This window comes from Salvelinus namaycush, chromosome 4 (genome assembly GCF_016432855.1).
Source record: "Salvelinus namaycush isolate Seneca chromosome 4, SaNama_1.0, whole genome shotgun sequence".
Classification (NCBI taxonomy): Eukaryota; Metazoa; Chordata; class Actinopteri; order Salmoniformes; family Salmonidae; genus Salvelinus; species Salvelinus namaycush.
In genome coordinates, this window is record NC_052310.1 from 11,129,244 (window position 1) to 11,151,977 (window position 22,734).

A 22,734-nucleotide genomic window follows, 5' to 3' on the forward strand; every position below is an offset into this window, starting at 1 on the left:
CATAGTTCGGTCAAGTCGTTTGCAGCTCCCTGTTCATTAATCAAAACGTACACAGTATCTGTTCTGTGCCATTAAGTGACCTCACAATCCACTACAGAACCTTTGATCCTGCATGTATTCTGGCATCAAAAACGTTTAGGGATAAGTGAAAAGTCTGCGCAGATGGGGGGGTGTGCAGGCTTGGGACAGACCCCAGACTCATGTGCGCGAACAGGAGGAACTTGTTAACCTCCACCCTGGCTGGATGCCCCCCTCCTCCTGCACTCCTCTCAACACGTGAGAATAAATTATGCAGTTATACTCTCTAAACACCATGTCCACAACGCTTGGTAAACCAAATGTAAGTGGTGATGAATATCCGACTGTACATCGATGAATACCGGATACTGTAAGATCAATAGTTTACTGGTGATCATTTCATATATCAAATTCAATAGCACTGCACTGTGTGTACATGATACTCAAATTTTCCATTTACCCATCATGAGGTTGCTTCAACCTAGCCTACAAATTAAAGTTTCTAATGTAGGTGCACATGTCAAGAGACAAGTTGGAGTGATCAAGGTGACAGCAGTAACACATTCAATACCGCCTTGCACACTCTTGCCTGCATCTAGCTGATCTGGGGTGTAATTATTAGTCCAAACGGTTGCAAAACGTTCCATTTTGAGGAGAGTTTCTATTGGACAAATTCAGATAGGTCTATCCCGGGTTTTGTTCCTTTTGCTTCCGTTTAAGAATTTTTTTTTCAACTGAATCGGCGGAATGAATACACCCCTGATCACCCACACACACAGTTTACTTTCATAGCAGCCACATGCATACAGCATCATCACTTTGCTCCTTGTATAATTCCTCCTCTCACCTTTTGCCTTTGCTTGTGGACTTCAATGCACAATACAACAACTGTCTGTGACCAGGCAAAAACACCTCTAAAAGCTAAACCTTTATACCATAACCGCTAACTGCTACACATAGCCTACATCATTATCACCATATTAGCTAATATCATAGTAAACTTAGCTACTAGAAATCTCTCTTATAGTTTACCATTCACCACATTGTATGCACTGCATTGCTAGCTAACTGGAGTTTATGCTTTCAGAAATAGATTCATTCTCAGATCAGATTCTCAGATTGGGTGGACAACATCTCAGTTCATGCTGCAAGAGCTCTGATAGATTGGAGGACATCCTCCGGAAGTTGTCATAATTACTGTGTAAGTCTATGGAAGGGGGTGAGAACCATGAGCCTCCTAGGTTATGCATTGAAGTCAATGTGACCAGAGGAGGATGGAAACTAGCTGTCCTCCAGCTACACCATGGTGCCTCCCCAGAGAGTGCAGTTGAGGATACTGTAGTCCTTCATTGCAAAACAGTGTGTTTTAGTATATTGTTTGGTGACATATGTATATATTTAGGATATTTTTATTTGAAAATGATTACTTTTTAAATATTTCTCTAGTTTAATTTGCATGAAATTCACTGAGTAGGATGGTCCTCCTCTGAGGAGCCTTCACTGGTGTTGATGTATTTAAAGTTATTATGTATTGAACTGGGAATAATTTCAAAGGAATTGGTTCTGTTTTCTCCAGGTGTAACAATATTCAGTAAGACCACTTTATCGCTAACACTACTCAGTCAACATTTAAACTTTAGAATAATTTTATTTGCTTGTTCCTATAGAGCTCTTATTTGAATTTAATACAGCCACTGCTCACATTTTGTAAGGCCTGCGAGTTAACATTATGTACAAGCAACCGGTATGGTTATATCCTCCTAATATGTCTATAGGAACATAAATGGTTAGATTTATTTCGAAATCATGTGAATAAATTACGCCATTTTATATACATCATTTTGTGGAACAGAATAATCTCCTTAAATGAAAACAAACAATAAGGGCTCATATTGATTTACATTTTGCATAATTCAAACATCATTTTTTCCAGATGTTTTGTTTAATCAACAGAGCCACAATACGTATGTAACGTGAAATCATAGGAGGAGTGTCTTTACCAATGTAGGCTATCTGCATGGTATGTCAAGATGGATAGCAAAACAGATAGGGGACAGACGAGGACAGATACATTCTCTAAATTCTCATAGCTGAAACAGAGTTAACCCGTTCAAATTTCCATTCACAAACAACCCCACATACTGTATAACACCTTAATTCATCTTTGTACTTGTTACAAACAATAAGATAGCACATTCCTTAGCCCCCAAATTCCTGAAGGGAGGGGGCTGTAATAGTCATGTTTTGACATATTGGAAAAAATGAAAGGAAACGTTCTTCTTTTAGTAAATACTTTATTACACAATGGGTGTGCAAATGCTCAACAAAAAAAGGTTTCAAGGAGCTCTCAGGCACACGCAGACCTCTCCAACACAAAAACACACACCTGCATACACGTGCGCACACACAGGCTTGGGAAGGTTACTTTCTAGTTACTAGTTACCCAAACTCAGTAACGGTATCTGATTACTTTCAGTTACTTTTGGATTACTTTCCCCTTAAGAGGCATTAGAAGAAGACAAAAAGGATCCATCAAAAGCATTTGGTGTGTTATCATAGTGGTCTCTGACTTGTGGTCAGACTCGCTCAGGTGTAGCAAACTTAAACTTGCACCTTTTTTCAATGCTGAATTGAATGTCATTGAGAAAACAGAAAGCTATCTTTTTTTTTGTTGCAAAACTCCTTTCTGAATTTAAAAGTAATCCAAGAAGTAATCATCCAGTTTCTCAAAAGTATCTGTAATCTGATTACAATATTTTTGCTGGTAACGTAACTGATTACAGTGACAGATTTGTTTGTAATCAGATTACATGTAACTGATTGCATGTAATCAGTTACTCCCCAACCCTGCAGGCGCACGCACACACACACACAAACAACATAAAACACTCAGTTTTCATAATTTGCCACACCCAATCTGATTACATGTAACTAATTGCATGTAATCAGTTACTCCCCAACCCCACGGGCGCACACACACATCATAAAACACTGTTTTCATAACGTGCCACACCCAAAAGAACCCTGAACCACTCACTCCATAACATAACAAAGTGAAGTCAGAACAAAATGGAGGCTGGACTACCAGAGGTTTCAGTGGTCAATCAGAGGTTATTCCTAGTCTCTATAATCAAAGGCATCCCATGACATTTGGAAGTTAAAGTGGTCGTACAGGAATGCCAAAGTCCATGTGCAAGTCTCTGATATACAGTTCAGTGAGTACGCTATACGTAGCAATATACAGAGCCTAGTGAAAGTCTACACACCCCTTGAACAGTTTTTAAATTTAGCTGCCTTCAATTTCTATGTAAAAAATTATTAAATTAGATTTTCCCCTACTAATCTACACAACCTACTCCACAAAAAATATATAAAATTTTCTAAATGAATACTAAATAAGAAAACAAAGGTCTCTTGACTGCGTAGGTCTTCACACTCCAGATTTCATAATTGGTGGAAGCACTTTTAGCAGCAATTACAGTGAATCAGTTTGAATTAGATTCCACCAACTTTGCACAACTGTTAGGGCAACATACATGTATTTCCATTGTTTTTGTCAATATTGCTCAAGCTCAGTCACTTTTGATGGGAGTCATTGATGGACATGGTCATTGATGGACAGCGATATTTAAGCAGATTTAAGTCAGCACTGAGACTAGACCACTAAGGAACACCCAGCACCTCTTGGAAAGCCATTCTGGTGTGTCTTTTGCATACAAATTTGTGCAACTGTCCCTAAAAATAAAACTCTATCCCAGGGTTTTCAAAAGACTGAGGTAGGTTTTCCTCTAACTTTTTACCTGGGCTTTGCTCCTTTCATATTTCTTTTGATCCTGACAAACTCTGATTTTCAAACATATTTAAGGCAGCATTGAGACTGGACCACTCAGAAGCACGCAACTCTTGGAAAACCATTCTAGTGTTTCAAGTTTCTTTGATCCTTACGAACTCCCCAGTCACTGTCGGTGATATTCCCATTCTCGACCATTCCCTATACCCATCATGAGGTTGCTTCAACCTATCCTACGAATGAACGTTTATAATGTAGGTGTGTGTGCATGTCAAGAAACAAATTGGAGTAGTCAAAGTGACAGCAGTGACACCTTCAATACCGCCTTGCACAATCTTGCCTGATCTAGGGTGTAATCATAAGGTGGCTTGGAGTTATTTCTTAACCTCCCCCGGCAGGTAGCCTAGTGGTTACAGTGTTAGGCCAGTAACCTAGCAAGGTTGCTAGATCAAATCCCCATGCTGACAAGGTAAAAATATGTCGTTCTGCCCCTGAACAAGGCAGTTAACCGACTGTTCCTAGGCCGTCATTGTAAATAAGAATTTGTTCTTAACTGACTTGCCTAGTTAAATAAAGGTTCCATTATGCCTGTATAAAAATGTATCCCAGACATGCTCATAAATCTCATCGGTAGCTCTGAGGTTCAATCATTGTTTGACATTCACTATCCAACTGAGGGACCTTACACAGACAGGGGGAGTTGTTATTCAATCACGAGAACCACTACTTTTGCAAACAGATGGATCTCATTCAACAAATTGTCATTTTTTTGATTAAAGTATTTGCTACTAAAAGTATTTTAGATGTGTAGGAAGGGGTGTGAAGATCTTTGCAATCAAGACTTCTTCGTTTTTTATTAATTTCAGAAAATTTCAAATTTCTCTTTGAAAATGTGAAGTAGCTAAAAAATACAAATCAAAATCAAATGTATTGGTCACATACACATATTTACCAGATATTATTGCGGGTGAAACTAAATGCTTGTGTAGATCCGTGGGAGAACGTCTCAACGTAATCTCTTTATAGTTTGAAAATGAAGGCAGCAAAATGTGAAAGCGGTGCAAGGGTCTGTAGACTTTCACTAGGCACTGTACGCGTCACAAAATACTTTACCTTCTTCACTAAGCAAGTGTTATAGGCACAACAGGAAAAGGCGGTACATCAGGATGTGAATGCAACAAACTCAACATCTCATCAGGTTAGACAAAACAGTTTAGAGAACAGTTTTAATGACGACAATGAAGCACGGCTGAATATATAGCAAGGCCCAGGTCAGTAATCCAGTTCAATCAGGTTCTGAGTTACATATATTATTATTCGCCATGTTCTATACAGTAATAAAGCATAAAGCACATTTGAACATCTGTCCTAACGTACATCTGAAAACTCCCACAGGTTGCATTGGGATTAAAAATAAAAATGTATGATATTAGCTAAGTCAGTCTGGGTACGAGTCCAAGATGGCACCATATTCCCTCAACAGTGCACTACTTTTGACCAAAATCATGGGACCTGGTCAAAAGTAGTGCACCATATAGGGAACCGTGTGATCTGTTCCAAAGTATCGTACTATAGGGAAAAGGGTGCCATTTTAGACGCAGCCTGGGTGTATCGTTTGGAAGAGGAGGATGGTCACGGGACCCTCTGAAGAGGGCAGGAAGGCAGAAGGGGATGCAGCACACAGCGGTTCACAGGCCAGCTATGCAGTTTCACTTGAAACCAAAATGCCATCATGAAATGTCATGAAATTTAACCAAGAGATACCGTAGAAGAATCAAATCTCCTTTCGACTAGAGTACTCAATACAGTACATCCAAAACATATTAAATTACAATCATAAAACACATACTGATTATTACAGATTGGAAGTCAGGCATAAATGGACACCCTCTTTGATGAGAATGAAAACAGAACTGTAGAATTAACTATTTTTTTTAGAACTCTTAAAAAGTTCCTTCATGTAAAGGTTTGGACTCACAAAGGACACTTTGTATCACACCTGCTAGGCTAGTCCATGCCAGTGAGTCGTCATTTCTGAGGAACATCTACTTTGTGAAGTTTCTAAGGATCATTTAGTACTGAATGCTTGGTCCCAAAGTGAACAGTTTCATTAAAACAGTGACAGAATTACAAGGCATGGAACAGGGAAGGAGAGACAGAATACTGCATTAAAGTGAATGCAGAGGAAGGATTTGGGGAACTGGTCATTCCACTGCTACTGATAAAAAATATCCATTATGTAAAATGTTCTATGAGGTATTGCAGTGTATTATTATACAAAATCAACCCGCAACATTTTATGTCAAATTTAGCTACTGCTTAATGGTCAAAATTTCACAAATTGGCCAAACCACAGATGATGGGTTGACAGAAGCAGTTGATATAGTAACTGCTTACTATTCACATCAACAGTAGGATAATACATTTGATTATATCTCAAATCATATCACAGAACAATGGGTTAGGATGACTGATTAGAAAAAAGTGTGAAGGCTAGTTGAAAGCTAACGCTCCAAATTTAAAGATCAATTTAACTACTTACATCTTGTAAAAATAACAAATATGGAACCAAAACACACATACGATCAGGGACCAGTAGCGTTTGGCTTAAGCACACAATATACAGTTAGGATTTTTTTAAACAGGAAGTACCACAAATGTTTACTTTAAAGTGGCAAACAAAATGCCAACCTCATCTCCTCCAGCCTATATTCATAATATTAAAAATCTGTTTTCTAAAACATCAGCAGACAAGGAGGAGGATAATTAGCAGAACCTCTTAAAACAGTTAAATTATTCAAATGGCTTTTCCCCATTTTGGCCAGTCAGTGGCTTTTCCACCATTTTGGCCAGTCAGTGGCTTTTCTACCATTTTGGCCAGTCAGTGGCTTTTCTACCATTTTGGCCAGTCAGTGGCTTTTCCGGAACTGTAGAGCAGCAGCGTCTTGTGGTGAGAGTTAGGGTTTCGTCTGCGTCCGTCTGTCTGTCTTAAAGGTCGTCCGTCATTTTCAGTAGCTCCAGGAAGGCACCGACGGCCCCAAAATAACCCTGAAAAACACAGAGGGCTCAGGTCAGTTCATTATCTGATCAGGTATTTGACCAGGATATTATCATCAGCAACCTTGAGATTCCTGCTCAGAACCCAATTGTAACCTATCCAAACATACGCAGATGATCTGTTGTTTAACCTTTTCATGGTACAATTAGGAGACTAAAACAACAACAAGTGTGCTGCTTGCATAAACTAAACGTAATTATTTTTTACACATACTATCCTCTCTGCACGCATTCTGACCTTTGAACTGAAGCATGGGGAAACATGTGCCAGCCAGGTATTCGTTTGGGGTGGAGATAGCAGAAATGGAGGTGTGGCAAAGGTGTCTACAAATACGCCATATTATAACCTTGACTTAATTCCCTCATAATTCCATCACCTTTACGCGCGAAGAAAGCATGAAAAAGGTTCCAAGTGGAAAAACATCAACTTTTCCCCCCCGATATAAATAACACCATTCTCCATGCACTGTAATTTACAAATTGATTAGAGCTATTGATGAGAAAGTAATATGTTCAGATAAGCAGATTGTAAATATAAATGATAATTGTTTCAGATCGACATTTTCTTATGATCGCTGGAGACAAATGTGAAGCCAGTCAGCGAACTGAAAAGCACATTCAACATAAGATGCTGTGACGTTAAGCAGAATTTTTACTGTACGGTCTATTAGCTTGCAGGGACGAAACTTGGAGACGCAACCCAAATGGGTAGCCTACTGCAGCCTAGTTCACGTGATCACAGGGCATCGACATGAGCAATGTCGCGCCAAATTGAACCTTGGTGCACTCTCAAATGTTTAATTATATTCTCTGTTTTCTATTTCTAGCCGATCACGTTAAATATTAGCCACTATCGGTAGCCACCGTCAGTAATACCCACATACCACAGGAGGCTGGTTGCACCTTAATTGGGGAAGACGAGCTCATAGTAATGGCTGGAACGGAATGAATGGAATGGTAATCGAACTAATCAAACAAATGATTTCCATGTGTTTGATACCATTCCATTCTCTCCATTCCAGCCGTCCTCCCCTCAGCAGCCTCCTGTGCCACATGCATTTATAACTGTCACTGAGTGTTTGTAGCCTACATTTTTACATGATTCCATTCCATCATTAGTTGACCTTTCCTTCCTCTGTCAGGTCCGTGTGGTTGTTCATGAGAGTCACTAGCAATAGTGGATCATATTAGGCTAACGTATTACAAGTTGTGCAATAATTTGGGACATGTAGCCTATTGGAATCATTATGGAACGCATACCACACGTAGCAGTTTAAACCTGCCATACGGTTCACGACGACTGGATCTTTGTCATCACAGTTCCATGATTAGTGAGGATTAGAGTAGATTTATAGAACTATTGTTCAACCCCTATTTTACACTTTTTTCACCATCCAATATTTAATGGATTGAGCAATTGAATATGGCAACTTTCAGGAAGAATCAAACTGTATTTTTGATTCACCAATATATTTTGTGCATACACGCTCTCCAAACCAGTTTTTTTTCTCTTATTCATAAATACTTTCCGAACCCTAAATAATTTACAAGATCAGAGTATTTTTGCATCTACCAATTGGTGCGGAAACAGAGACGAATATACATATATTTAGATGGCTTTCTTTCATTGATCTCTAATATTCAGAAACCATTCTTTCAATTTTTTCTTGTGAGTCTTGAGAAAAATCTAATTAAAGCTACACCATATTTAAAGGGATGGCTTTAGGCAAATGTACTGAAAACCCTAGGGTTTTTAGCGGGCGTAAGGGAGCCACACCCGCAAAGCGAGTTAGACACCTGCATAATGTAAGTCTAAATACTACTGAGCCAAGCCATAAAGACTGATGAACAATTAATCAAATGGCCACCCATACCATTACATTGTCACTTTACCCCTACCTACATGTACAAATTACCTCGACTAACCTGTACCCCCGCACATTGACTCGGTACCGGTACCCCTGTATATAGCCTAGTTATTGTTATTTTATTGTGTTACTTTTTATTTGTTTATTTAGTAAATTTAGTAAATATTTTCTTAACTCTATTTCTTGAACTGCCTTGTTGGTTAAGGGCTTGTAAGTAATAATTTCACGGTAAGGTCTACACCTGTTGTATTCGGCGCATTTGAAGTGCTTAAATAAAAACGCGTAAAAAAGCATAGATTTCCTAAGTCTGAATCGGCCCCTTCGAGCATAGAAACATTCCTCACACTACACATACTTTATAATAGCATTGTGAAGTGACTCAGTGACACTGCCCTTAGATCAACGCATTCCAATGAGCATATGACCATATCGCAAACTACTTACCTCATGCTCTAAGAAGAGAGCTTTTAATTGTCCTTTGGACCAAAAATCCATGGCATAAGCAAGCAGCTTCGTTGACACAGTATTGATTCTCAGGAAATTCCCAACAAACACCACTCTTTCAATTTTCTGAAAGACAACATTGAACCATTTGTAAACCAGACTTTTTTAGAATGACTTTCACAAACCAAGATAGAATGAGATATTTTAAAAGTAAGATATTTTAAAAGTAAGATATGTCCACAAAAATATTTGTTTGAAGACCTTGGGCCTGCTCTCAGATTAATAGCATAGATGGGTGTCTGGCTGCCATCTAGGGCTCCCAAGTGGCGTAGCGGTCTAAGGCACTGCATCTCAGTGCTAGAGGTATCCCTACAAACCCTGGTTCGATCCCGGGCTGTATCACAACCGGCCATGATTGGGAGTCCCAAAGGGCAGCGCACAATTGGCCCAGCGTCATCCGGGTCAGGGTTTGGCCTGGCTAGGCCATCGTAAAATAATAATTTGTTCTTAACTGACTTGCCTAGTTAAATAAAATAATTAAAATGAAATAGGGAAGAAAACCTGAAGTAGCAGCAGTAGAATCTGTCTTAAGCTTCAGTGACTCAGCAGCAAGAGAGAGAAAGGTTGAGCAATAGCCAATAATGAACGGCTCAACTTCTGTTAATTACATAGTTACGGGGCTGCCAGAATGACAAGACTACTCATTCTAAATAACAATCCACCAAAGCAAAAAAAGCGGTGCACTGTGCAGGGACGTCGTAAGACTTCCTCCAATTCATACACTGTACTCCACATGCATAGGTAGCTAGAAAGCTGAATCAAATGTACTTGTGTACATTGCACTCAAAACATTACAATGGGGTTGCTCAAGGGGCAGATAATCTTGCAGTGAACTGCACCACAGTACGAATTGAATCGGACTGAGACCACCCTTTTTGAGCGAACCACGGTGCGTTGTTTAGTGCACTATTTAGTGTGCTCGCGAGTGCGGATGGTGTTCACACCAGTCCAAACACACCGAACTAAGCGGTTAAACGCACCAGAGCTCAGAAAAAGCCCCCCTAAGGTTCTACCTGAAAAAATATGATTCTGAGATAATTGGCTTTAATGTTCCGAAACCTCATTGGTTTGAATGGTGTCAGCAATTTTATCTTGTATCCTTTTGAATTTAACATGAAATTAGCTATTTAGAGTACCATATTCTGTAGGTAGAGAACATCGTACAGAACAAGGCTATGTCAATAACTACATTTTGACAAAAATGCAGATAGAAACTTATAGTCCCAAGCTCTTGATTTGTGTCAGAAAGCTTACTGTTGTTGTTCTGTGTGCTTTGATAGCCCTGTACAATGCTGCTTGATCTCCATGCCACAAGGCAACACTGTAAAGAAGCTGAAAGCACACAGAGTCCATTCCCATCATCCATCACACTGGCTGTAAACTTCACTCCTTTATTTTATGATGAAAGAAAATAACTTTGTGAGAACTTTTACCCTTCTGTCACACCCCAGTGTGCTACAGGTAACTGACAAAATAAAAGAAACCCCAACAAAGTGTTTCCATTATTCTTTTCAGTTACGTGTATAGTCACACTACTAGAATGACTCAACGAAGTAAAATGGAATTTGATTGCTAATGTGACAACAATCTTTGCCTTTGTACCTCATTAACCGCACACATACGAGCAATAGAGCCGATGTTGTTGGTGATGGTGACGAGAGTGGCTCGGGCTAGGTCCTCCTTACTGATGCTGTCACGCTTCTCCTTGCTCATCATATGACCAAAACTGCAATAAATGATTGAATTGGGTTAGTTTCCATAATACTGTTTTCAAAGCATACGGTTACTTGAGGTATTAGTTAACTTAAACTTCACCTAGATGCAACAGTAGACCCCTGGAGACCGAAGCGTTCATAGTCTCCTCCGTAGATGTCCTTCACCAGTTTGTCCACGTTGCTGCTGTCCCCCTTCGCCGCCATTTCCAGGGCCTCCTCAAATGTCTCGCAGCCAGTCAGCAAACAGCATAGGCCTAGGAACGTCCCACCTCCCAAACTGTGGGGGGCAGGCAATTATGTGAGCTACTACTCTATGGGTTGTACACATCTGTTTTGCTTGCAGGAAACAACCCACTGGGCACAGACATCATTTCTACGTCTAATTTTGGTTTACATTTGGTTGAGTTGTCAACTAACGTGAATTCAATGTGAAAAAAAAATGGCACTGTGTCATTGGATTTAGGTAGAAGTTTGGTGGAAAAACTAAATTCTAAAATTCCCTTACTTTGATGACTTTTTTCAAATCCATGCATTTTTCCACTTTGATTCAACGTTAAATAAGATTATATAAGAACACTGCATTTTTTGTTGAAATTACATAGAAACAACATTGATTCAACCATTTTTTTCGCAGTTGTAAAGTTATATTTGTCTAAGTTATGATCCATGGTAACTTATCTACACTCAAAACATGAATACATCGAATACAAAAGGATGCGAGCAAAGGTATTGTGACAGACCTGTGTTATCCGATCAAATACATACAGCTATCATGACATTGAATGACACATGATTACCTTGGTTTGCCTAGAAGCAACAGATTACATTTGTTTACCTGGTGCCTGTGACCCGTTTGTAGTTGTCCTTTGAATAGACTGCCAGCATGCTGACGCCTGAGCCAATGTTGACCAACAACATGGGGAAGTGGTTGTCAAGGCAACACGTTTTCTTGACACAGTTCTCACTCTCGGGGTCGGAGGGGTTCTCGAAAAAGTAGCACTCTGGATGGCCATTGAACCCCACTGAGTCCACATAGAGAAGACCCTGGATGAGACAGTCCAGTTCATCCAGCTTCTGGAGCTTTAGGTTGGCGATCTGGGAGATGGAAAGCAGAAGATGTATAAGACTATAGGGCAGGAGTAGAAACTGGAGTGGTTTTGATATGCAATGGTAACTGCTCCAAGTTTGAGCATGAGCTGTCTGTAACTAGACCAGGCGAGTCTGAACCAACCACATACATCAACTCTCATCTAATCACATGAGAAACCATGTTGCCTTCAATGATCATGCCACGCAATCTTTAACTGACTAATGACACATGTAATAACATGCAATAACAAACAAATACACATCGTCTGTCACTATCAGTCAGTTTCCCTGTCTGACAACACCCAATAGTTCCTCCAACCATCACACACCGTCCTAAAGTCGTCCTCAAACTTGTAGGCCCCTCCGCCAGTGGCGCAGAGTGTGGTGTGCAGGCTGGAGAAGTTCTTATCTCGGCCCATCTGGATGAAGCCTAGCATGTCCTGGGTGGGGAAGCGGATGAAGTGCAGGTTTCCCTTCCGGCCGCACATGGTTAGGTTCTTGAGCTCCAGGTGGACATCGCGGATGCCCGTGTTGCCGTAAGCCACGTTGGAGGTCAGGAAGTGGCGGATGCTCTTCAGGCTCTCCACCTCCTCCTCCTCCGCCGTGAAGTCCTTGGGCTCGAAGTAGACCAGCTTCACCAGGGTGCCGCCGATGTCCATCCCAAACCAGGGGAAGGCTGGAATAGAAAACAAAAGGTTTTTAAGAGATGAATTGGAGCTTGGTCACCGTTATCTGTAGAAAAGTACTGTTTAGCTCTTTAGAAGTTATGCTAAATTATCTTTCAACAAATGGATACACAAGCTCTCAAAAGAGAGGGCTCTAGTGTTCTGTCTATGTCACAACTAAGCTATTGCTCCATATAGGTCAGGCCTACCAATCAACCATGCAGACCTATGTTGCGTTTTCTAACTTGATTTCATTGAAGACGAAACCATCATGTCATACTATGCACACATCATGTCTTCTTTTAAGCGATCACTGACATTTTCCTCTCTTTTTTGGAGAGAGGGAGGAAGGGAGGGAGAGGGGAGGAAGGGAGAGGGGAGGAAGGGGGTCCTCAAATTCACAGCAGTGTGTTCATTCTGCAACAAAAGCTGAGGGCTTTGTTGCCATGGAAACACCAGCATGGAGAGAAGATTGCCTGGAGAGTCTGCCCAACCCTCAATTTACTACTGAGTGTACAGTACAATGAATACTGTATGTAGTCAATACACAGGCAGGCAAACTGGTTCCTTCCCCCTGGCTTTTCAATCAATAGCACTTCATTTGACAGAGGGGTGTAAAGTCCCTTATGGCTCATTCCACAAACCAGACCGGTTACATTCAACTCTGTGCAAAGCTACAGAAAAACTGTAACCAAAACACATTTGAGATGTAATTGTTGATATCAGAGGTGTAATGGTGGTGCAATCTGGGTTGGACAATCAATTTCTAGTAGAGGAACCTGACATAAAATGTATGTATTGATCTGTGTAAATGTGTGAGTATATACTCTGGAATCTTTACTGACTTAATCACCTGATTTCAATACATCGGTCAGCGGTGCTACAGACAGATCTGGCTTTGCAATGATTTCACTATCATTTTACAGAGGAGATATTTGACTGAATGTTTCCATCTATGCCACTCTACCACTCCTCAGTTAATGTCTGAGCCCAGTCTCAATTGCTTTCATGAGCTTTTTCTCTCACTGCCCTGAGTTTAAGACAAGGGTTTAGCTATCTTGGAATTAACATTTCCAATAACTTTATTTTCAAGAATCTGATTTCTTCTTAACTTTTTGAAACGTAAGAAATAGTGCAATAACATTTCCAATAACCTTTTTGAGGAATAGCAACTTTGCTTAACTTTCTTCTTAAGTCTATAGTTAAAGAAAAAATTACAGTTAAGACATTTCTTCTTAAGAAGGTTTTGTGAATCTGGGCCCAGGGCTGTAACCAGGGCCCAGATTCACAAAACACTTCTTATGTAAAAACGTAAAAAAGTTCTTAAGAAACAAAAAGAAGTTCATTAGATAGTTTGTGAGTTCAATTCCTCAACAATATCTTAAGATTTTAGGATTTTCTTACAACCTCAAATATCTCTTACAAATCTTCTTAAGATGTGTGTTGTTAGGCAACCATTTTAGCTAGCTATCTAGCTAGCAATGGCAATCATACTAGCATATGTCTTACTGAGATTACTGTTCTAAAACATGTTCTTGGGTTTAAAATGATCCATGCTGAAACTTGCAGATGAAGTATGTGAGTGAATTAAACATGTTCAATTGCTTTCATTATCTTTTTCTCTCACTGCCCTGAGTTTAAGACAAGGGTTTAGCTATCTTGGAATTAACAACATTTCCAATAACTTTTATTTTCAAGAATCTGATTTCTTCTTAACTTTTTGCTTAAGGAGAAACATAAGAAATAGTGCAAGTACATTTCCAATAACCTTTTTGAGGAATAGCAACTTTGCTTATCTTTCTTCATAAGTCTATAGTTAAGGAAAAAATAACAGTTAAAAATACATTTTAATAATTATTTTAATAATAATAATAATACTTTAATAATACTTAATAATACTTTAATAATGGAAAAATTGATGTAAAAAATGTATCACTAGCCACTTTAAACAATGTCACTTAATATAATGTTTACATACCCTACATTACTCATCTCATATGTATATACTGTACTCTATACCATATACTGCATCTTGCCATCTTTATGTAATACATGTATCACTAGCCACTTTAAACAATGCCACTTTTATATGTTTACATACCTTTCATTACTCATCTCATATGTATATACTGTACTCTATACCATCTACTGCATCTTGCCTATGCCGTTCTGTACCATCACTTATTCATATATTTTTATGTACATATTCTTCATCCCTTTACACTTGTGTGTATAAGGTAGTTGTTGTGAAATTGTTAGGTTAGATTACTCGTTGGTTATTACTGCATTGTCGGAACTAGAAGCACAAGCATTTTGCTACACTCGCATTAACATCTGCTAACCATGTGTATGTGACAAATAAATTTTGATTTGATTTGAAATGTTTTCCTAAGAAGGTTTTGTGAATCTGTGGCACCATGGGCACCGTGACTTCCAGGGCACCGTGACTGGCAGCACTTATAGGTGAAAGGTGTGTTTATTCCACCACCCAGAGAGCAAAGTTCTCAGCAGCTAGTCAGAGTAGAGCCTTACAGTGGTCACACTCACATGAATGTGCAACAAAAGTCAAGGATTTAACGCCATATATTTTCATAGTTGAGTGACTGGCACAGCATAGCTCCATTTGCTATTCAGTTTGTTGCATATAAGGGGAACTACCAATAAGCCGACATCAGCAAAGCATACTATGCTTATTCGATTGATCATACTGGAGGGCAGAGGAGGCTGGAGGGAGGAGCTATAGGAGGACAGGCTCATTGAAATGGCTGTAATGGAATAATTGGAACGATATCAAACGGATCAAACATATGGAAACCACGATCGACTGTTCCATTGATTCCATTCCAGCCATTACAATGAGCCCATCCTCCTATAGCTCCTCTGCTGGAGGGAAAACATGTGTATTTGTCTTCATGCCAAGTGCATTTTATCAACTTGCAGCTATTGTTCACAATCACTACTATTCAATGATATAATAGAAGCTGTCTGTTTGGATTCCAGACATATATGAACAGTGCCCAAAGGAACACAGACAAGCCAGCATAGTGTAGCAACCTCTTGGACTAATGGTTGAGCTGCATGCATTCACCACACAGATAATAAAACAGCCATATCGTTCCAGAAGCACGCCCAAAGTGTATAGCATTGCAGTATTCAAGAAATTAGGAAAATTGCTGTTTGTCCGCTGAGATTTGATTCAGCCAAGGTAGCAAGAGATGTTAATAAGCAAATAAAAGTAAGCAATTAAGTACATTTCAGCTCTTTAAAATACAATACAGTAGAAACGCTTACCTGGTTTTTTAACAATAAGCTTCATTGTGTTCTTCAGGTCAAAGTGCTTATGGTCAAAGAAACTTCAATCCAAGACTTGGGCTATAAGTAGTAGTATCACTCAATCAGCTCTATTGCATTGTGGCATGATGTCGTCGCAGCAATAAAGCAGGCTACACTTAACTGACATGGTGAGTGACAAACTTGTTTTACAGTGTTAGAGCGGAAACAGAGAAACATACTGTGCTGTTAATAAAGCTGGCTGCTCTGTTAGTTTCTTCAGCCAACCCCCTTAAGCAAGTACTGACGGCTGATTGGTCAAAAAGAGCTGGCTCTCATATCAGCAGCGATTTCAGCACACCTCCTGACTTTGAAACGACCAATGAAATGGTTCAACGGACAACATCAAAGATCTCACAATAGCAAAGGGGGGAGGGAGGATACACCTCATGTTCTATTACCGGGAGTGTTACATTGTGTCAAATAATATGATTGTTGTATTAGTATATGATAAACATGTTAATAAACAATACAGAATTACTTATTTATGGTGCTGGATTCTTATTATTGGTGCATTTCTCAGAAATAGCTGGAATGTAGTTTGAGGATACAGGAATAGGCCTACAAATAATTTCTCTACAAGCATAGGCAGACATGCCGATTATTCGTTACAGAAACAGTATACATTGGGGAATTGGGCGGGTAGGCTTGCTTATTGACATTCTTGGCAAAACCTTGCAACACAAAGCGATATTTTATCATGCAGCAGCAAGTCTGACTAGTTCATTGTTTCATGGAAAGAGAGATGCCACCATAGAAAATCCAGGCGATCTTCACTTTCGATGTGTAATCGGAAACACCGAATTATGTGCAATCAATGCTTTGACAGAAAACCCTGCTGTGTTTGACATTTATGAGAGGATGCTTAGAAAGTGTAGGCAGACTTGACCGAATGTGTACAGCCGACATGACAGTTATCATCGAGGCTGAAACATTGTATTAAAATTGTATTCTACTTACGCGGTCTACTCTTTTTGCCAGAATCCATTCTTTTTCTGAGTCTACACCGCTTTGGAGGCGACCCATTATTATGGACGTCTTCCTGGACCTGAAGATCGTGGAAATGTTCAATTCCATTATGTCCACTACCACCACCACCACTACCACTACTACTACAACAACCGCCACTGGTACTGGTTCCATTTGAACCTAAGGCATTGCAGCTCCCGTTGCCAGTTTGTGTAGGATGGAATCCATTTGTCAAACCATTATCTTGGCAAACGCCTGCTCTTTTCTGATCCGATGCTTTGCCATTAACGTTATCCATTTTTTGGGGCGCAGGGAAAGCACTAGCGGGCAGTTTCAGACAATTAATCCGCTTTCCCCCGCGATGTTTCTTCAAAAGGACCGATGTCAGGCTATTTGGTAAATATCTATTGCGACAGAAAATAATGATGGCCCTTGCGTCTAAGTGGATAGTGGAACAATGCAACAACTGCTAGGACGTTCGGCTGAGGTCACTGTCGTTCATTTTGCTTCTTCATGCTCATCTCCTGCAGCAGCTTCCGAGTTAAACAGCCGGCAGCCTACGTCATTGTACAGGCTGTTTCGTATATCCCCCAAATGTTCCCCGGGGGACAATAATTACATTTTTAAACTTCTCTTATTGCCATCTCCCATGGTCCAAATCAGTTGAAGTTACACATGAACTGTTACACATGAACTGACTGGGCTAAATGGACAGTTTATTAGCCTACTGTGTAATTATCTTGTAGTGTAGCCTATCAAGAACTGGGCTAATTAATTACATTGTTACACTGTAGGCCTAATAGGAACAATGTAACACGTATCATTACAATAGGCAACATTGTAGTCTACCTACAAGTAAGCCTAATAATTATATCGGTTACCCAGAAGCAAAACTCTCTCGCGAAAATATAATCTGTCCACGAGAATATGTCCACGAGAGATTAGTCTAAAAGGACACAGGGGTTTCCCAGTAAAAAAAAAATCTAAAACATAAATAGACAAAATAGCTAGCCCACATTTCTGAAGTCTTTAAAGTGGCAATCCGCAGACAATAACAATAACAAAGCCTGTTTCGGTAAAAAACTGAGGGAAGACCATCCGTTATATCAAAATTATAGTTTTAACCATGGTATGAGGCTATACAGTGTTTGTTTAGATTTACTTTGTTTACAAACATTGGAGTATAACCATCTTATATTTTGGGTTCTGATGGAGTGTGACAGTTGAACTAAATTAATTAGGCATTTCTAAATTATATTCTTCAAGAATCAATGGGTAGGCCTATATCATTCATTTATAAGTCCCCCCAAAATGTATGCAGCAACTACAGATTGCCACTTTAAGATTACGCCCCTTGTCATGTAAATATATCAATCCTAAATATAATAAAATCACTACTTGACTGTGTGGAAAAAATGTGGATATTGTAAAAACATTTTGACCTATAATAAAGCCTCAGGATGGCGCCAAAGTGCATAAATCTGATACTCTCTCGCGATCTCTCTCAATTAAAATCAATTCAAGGGGCTTTGTTGGCATGGGAAACATATGTTTACATTGCCAAAGCAAGTGAAATGGATAAAGAAAAGTGAAATAAACAATAAAAAGTCAACAGTTAACAGTAAATAATCTCTCTCTCTCCCTCTCTCACACACACATGCATTTTTGTCTTTTTGCACACACAAAAACTAGCTATAATTGGTTAAAAAAAAATGGTCAAAATAATGGCAACATGGTGTTGCTCCATTCTAAAACCCCAAATAAACGGTGAACTTCTGTGATATGCATATGCTTTATATTTATAGAATAATTTCCAACTAGACTGTTTGTCACTAGTTAGCACAGCCACAAAGTCAAAATTGTCTATATCCCAAAAACTCATGGTCTTAATTTAAGGTTAGGCATAAGGTTAGCAGTGTGGATAAGGTTAGGGTTAAGGTTAGGTTAAAACTCTGATTATAAGAAGAGAAATTGTAGAAATAGGCGGGGTTTAGCCATAATTATGACTTTGTGGCGACGATTAACTAGGCTAGCCTACACCTCTGCGGGTTCTTCTGACGTCATCCCGGTATATTTCCCTCCAGTCTAGCCGATACAACATTTCCAGAGTTCTTTGCCACTCGCGTGATGGTCACCATTGAACTGCCTTACATTTTACAATGTATCACAAACCAAGCTTGTTAACCGGAGTCTGTTTATCCTATTAATTTACTCTATCCCATTAACCTGCTGCCTTGGCGCCGCTGCATGGATAATGGTACTACCGGGACTGGTAATTTGGGGAAATTATGGAAAAGACAAATGATTCAATGAAGTTGGGGGGAATAATCATTGTGCATTGATGGATTCCCAATGCATTATTAATAACGGATTAATATATAAGAATGGAACCAATTACATTTTATTAATCTCATGAGATCATCTTTGACCAAAGACCTGATGAAGGAACTTGCCAGGACCAGTATGACTACAGCGGGGATGGATCTGCGTCTGCTGAGGGCGCACCAAACAACCACTGCAACTTTGCCAATTCTGAGCCCCACGGAAAATGACACGACATGCGGGATGCAGATTCTCAGCCACGGGAATGTGGAGAAGGTTATTATCGGAGGAGTTCTCACTGTGCTCACTTTGCTCACCATTTGCGGGAACTTACTTGTGGTGATATCCGTGTGCTTTGTGAAGAAGCTGAAGCAGCCCTCCAATTATCTCATCGTTTCCCTGGCGGTCGCGGACCTGTCTATAGCGGTGGCGGTGATGCCTTTTGTCAGCATCACGGACCTCATTGGGGGGCAGTGGATCTTCGGACAGGTGTTCTGCAACGTTTTTATTGCCATGGACGTGATGTGTTGCACTGCATCAATCATGACCCTGTGTGTAATAAGCATAGACAGGTGAGTCAAGATGCAGTCTCGACTCCCTAATAAAACCATTAAATTGCAAATGTTCTTCTTTTTGTCTTCCCCCAAACCATTATTTATCCAGGTTAGTATCATTTATAAGTCAACAGCAATTAGCACCAATGAACAGACTTGCTTATTTTTTTTTTATTCAACCATTGATGAACAATTGAGAATGGATTATTGTATCTATACCAACCCTGTCAACCCTATACCAGGGGTGGCCAACCCTCCTCCTCTTGAGTTTCTGGGCTGGGGGAAGGTGCAGGTTTTTACTGTAGCCCTGCTCTAACACACCTGCTTCTAATCAGCTGCTCATCAGGACCTTGATTAGCATAATCAGGTGCGTTAGAGAAGGGCTAGAGCAAAAGCCTGCACTGCAGTAGGCTGCAGCAGGAAGATGGTTGGCCACCCTTTGATCTACAGTATACCAGGGGTATTCAACTCTTGCCCTACGAGGTCCAAAGCCTGCTGGTTTTCTGGTCTACCTGATAATTAATTGCACCCACCTGGTGTCCCAGGTAAGTCAGTCCCTGATTAGAGGGAAACAATGAAAGAACACAGTGGAACTGGCTTCGAGGTCCATAGTTGAGTTTGAGGAATCTATACTATCCTGTGATTACTTTGTCAATCATATTACTTCCATCAAAGACTTCTCAATATTTAAAACAAATATCTTTGCCGTTACAGGTACCTAGGCATAACTAAACCCTTGACCTACCCTGTGCGACAGAGTGGGAGATGCATGGCCAAAATAGTTCTGTCTGTGTGGCTGCTGTCGGCCTCCATCACCCTTCCCCCGTTGTTCGGCTGGGCCCAGAACGTCAACGACGACAAGGTGTGTCTAATCAGCCAGGACGTGGGCTACACTATCTATTCCACCGCCGTCGCGTTCTACATCCCCATGTCGGTGATGTTGATGATGTACTACAACATCTACCGAGCGGCCAAGGCGAGTGCCGCCAAGCACACCATCCAAGGCTTCCCCAAGGTGGAGGACGAATGCAACAGTGTTGACTGCGTGGCCGCGGCCCTTAAGCTCCAGAAGGAGGTAGAGGAGTGCGCCAGTTTCTCTCGTCTGCTGAAGAACGACAGGAAGAACATCTCCATCTTCAAACGGGAACAGAAGGCGGCCGCCACCCTGGGCATCGTGGTGGGGGCCTTCTCCGTCTGTTGGCTGCCCTTCTTCCTTCTGTCCACGGCCAGGCCCTTCATCTGCGGGCCGGAGTGTAGCTGCGTTCCCCTCTGGGTGGAGAGGTTCCTGCTCTGGCTGGGCTACGCCAACTCCCTCATCAACCCCTTCATCTACGCCTTCTTCAACAGGGACCTGAGGACCACCTACCGTAACATCCTACTCTGCAGGTACAGGAACATCAACCGCAAACTCTCCGCCGCCAGCATGCACGAGGCCCTCAAACTGGCTGAGAGACCAGATCTGGTGATCTAGCTAGTACAGTGTTTCTTAAACTTCTCGTTTCACTCACAGAGACCGGCAAGCTATGGTTTGGATGAAAAATTGTATTTGACATGTGACTAAATTGAGGCAGATAACCCTCTGGACCAGTCAGCAAACATTGCTCTAGACTGAGGAATCCTATTCAGTTCATGAGTAGAGGAAGGCTATGTAAATGTATAGAAAATAACTTATTATTGTTCACACCTGGCACACACAAGAACATTAGCTCCGCATTTTGTCTGGTTATTGGGACAGACCCAAACCCAGCGTCAGATTACAATGTAAGAAATTAAATGTTAGATGACGGTGAAATGCAGAGAACATTTTTCGATAGCATGGCACACTCTTGTATTGGATGAGAGGACAAATAATAGGCTATGGCTGTGATAGGACAAACGACGCCGTCATGTTATTTTGTTAGATATATCACTGTGTATTTGGTACTTGAAATTGAAAATCACACTCGATGCATAAAGTTTGTGTGAGAAATGTATTTCAAAAAAATAATAAGAAGAAACATTTTAAAGTTAAACAATATGCACCACAGATGGTGAGCCATGGTTCCAGTTATGTATATTGAGTAACAGGAACATTTATTGTTTTATGGTGTGTTCAATGAACCACCTTCGAAACCATTTGTGAAATTGTAATTATTATGTGTAGAATTTTGACCAAACTCAGTCATGCAACACAATTATGTTAGTAACATATTTATATCTGCTTGACAGTTGGTCATATGGACATATTTCGTCAAATGTACCATGCACTTTAGAGCATAAGTAGTTTTGAGCCTTCAGCAGGGCACTTAGCCCTAATTGCTCCTGTAAGTCGCTCTGGATAAGAGCATCTGCTAAATGACTCAAATGTACATGTTGATATGATAAGAACTGGGATTAACCCTTCATTGTACAGCACATACTGTGAATATTTTATCAATATATTAGTATTTGATCAGTCATATTAAGCTAGGCCTTTTTCAAGTATACTGAAATGTTCAATATATATTTCAAGTATATTGTAGAGAAAAACCTTATGTTGATAGGGATGACATTGGCCAAGGTTGACTAGGGTGAATAATGGTACATAAATGTTTGATTGTAATGGTTTTGATTTGTTCATTTATTCCAGATGTTTTTATTTTTATTTAAATAACATATCTGAGAACGAGAAGAAACAGGTTGTACAGTATGTAGGAACATTATATATTTTTTGTAGTTTTTGTTCTACCTTATAGTTTTGCGTTACACTATTGATAAAATCTAACTATTAGAAATGATTTATATTTTACGTCAAAATACACTAGGTCAACACATCATGCTACAACTCTAAATTGTGTTAATTTGACAGTGACGTGCTAGACTCTGTGCTTGTTT

The 22,734-nt window shown here is 40.1% G+C and overlaps 2 protein-coding genes across 3 annotated transcripts; one reads left to right on the forward strand and one right to left on the reverse strand.

Annotated features, from left to right (window-relative positions):
- Positions 1-5,017: 5,017 nt before the first annotated feature.
- On the reverse strand, positions 5,018-17,428 carry pank1b (pantothenate kinase 1b). 2 transcript variants are annotated; one of them, XM_038991145.1, is made up of 7 exons: positions 16,997-17,428; positions 12,371-12,717; positions 11,788-12,047; positions 11,053-11,229; positions 10,840-10,963; positions 9,178-9,303; positions 5,018-6,856 (listed from the first exon to the last, which is right to left on the reverse strand). In XM_038991145.1, the coding sequence occupies exons 1-7, from the start codon at positions 17,301-17,303 to the stop codon at positions 6,797-6,799; spliced, it is 1,401 nt and encodes a 466-aa protein (XP_038847073.1). In that variant the 5' UTR covers positions 17,304-17,428; the 3' UTR covers positions 5,018-6,796. The 2 variants fall into 2 exon arrangements, with proteins under 2 accessions (XP_038847073.1, XP_038847072.1); XM_038991144.1 differs by lacking the exon at positions 16,997-17,428 and adding an exon at positions 15,998-16,219.
- A 2,040-nt stretch (positions 17,429-19,468) lies between these two features.
- LOC120045358 (5-hydroxytryptamine receptor 7-like) lies at positions 19,469-21,352 on the forward strand. The gene is made up of 2 exons (XM_038990236.1): positions 19,469-19,899; positions 20,596-21,352. Exons 1-2 carry the CDS (start codon positions 19,469-19,471, stop codon positions 21,350-21,352), a joined length of 1,188 nt encoding a protein of 395 aa, XP_038846164.1.
- Positions 21,353-22,734: the final 1,382 nt, after the last annotated feature.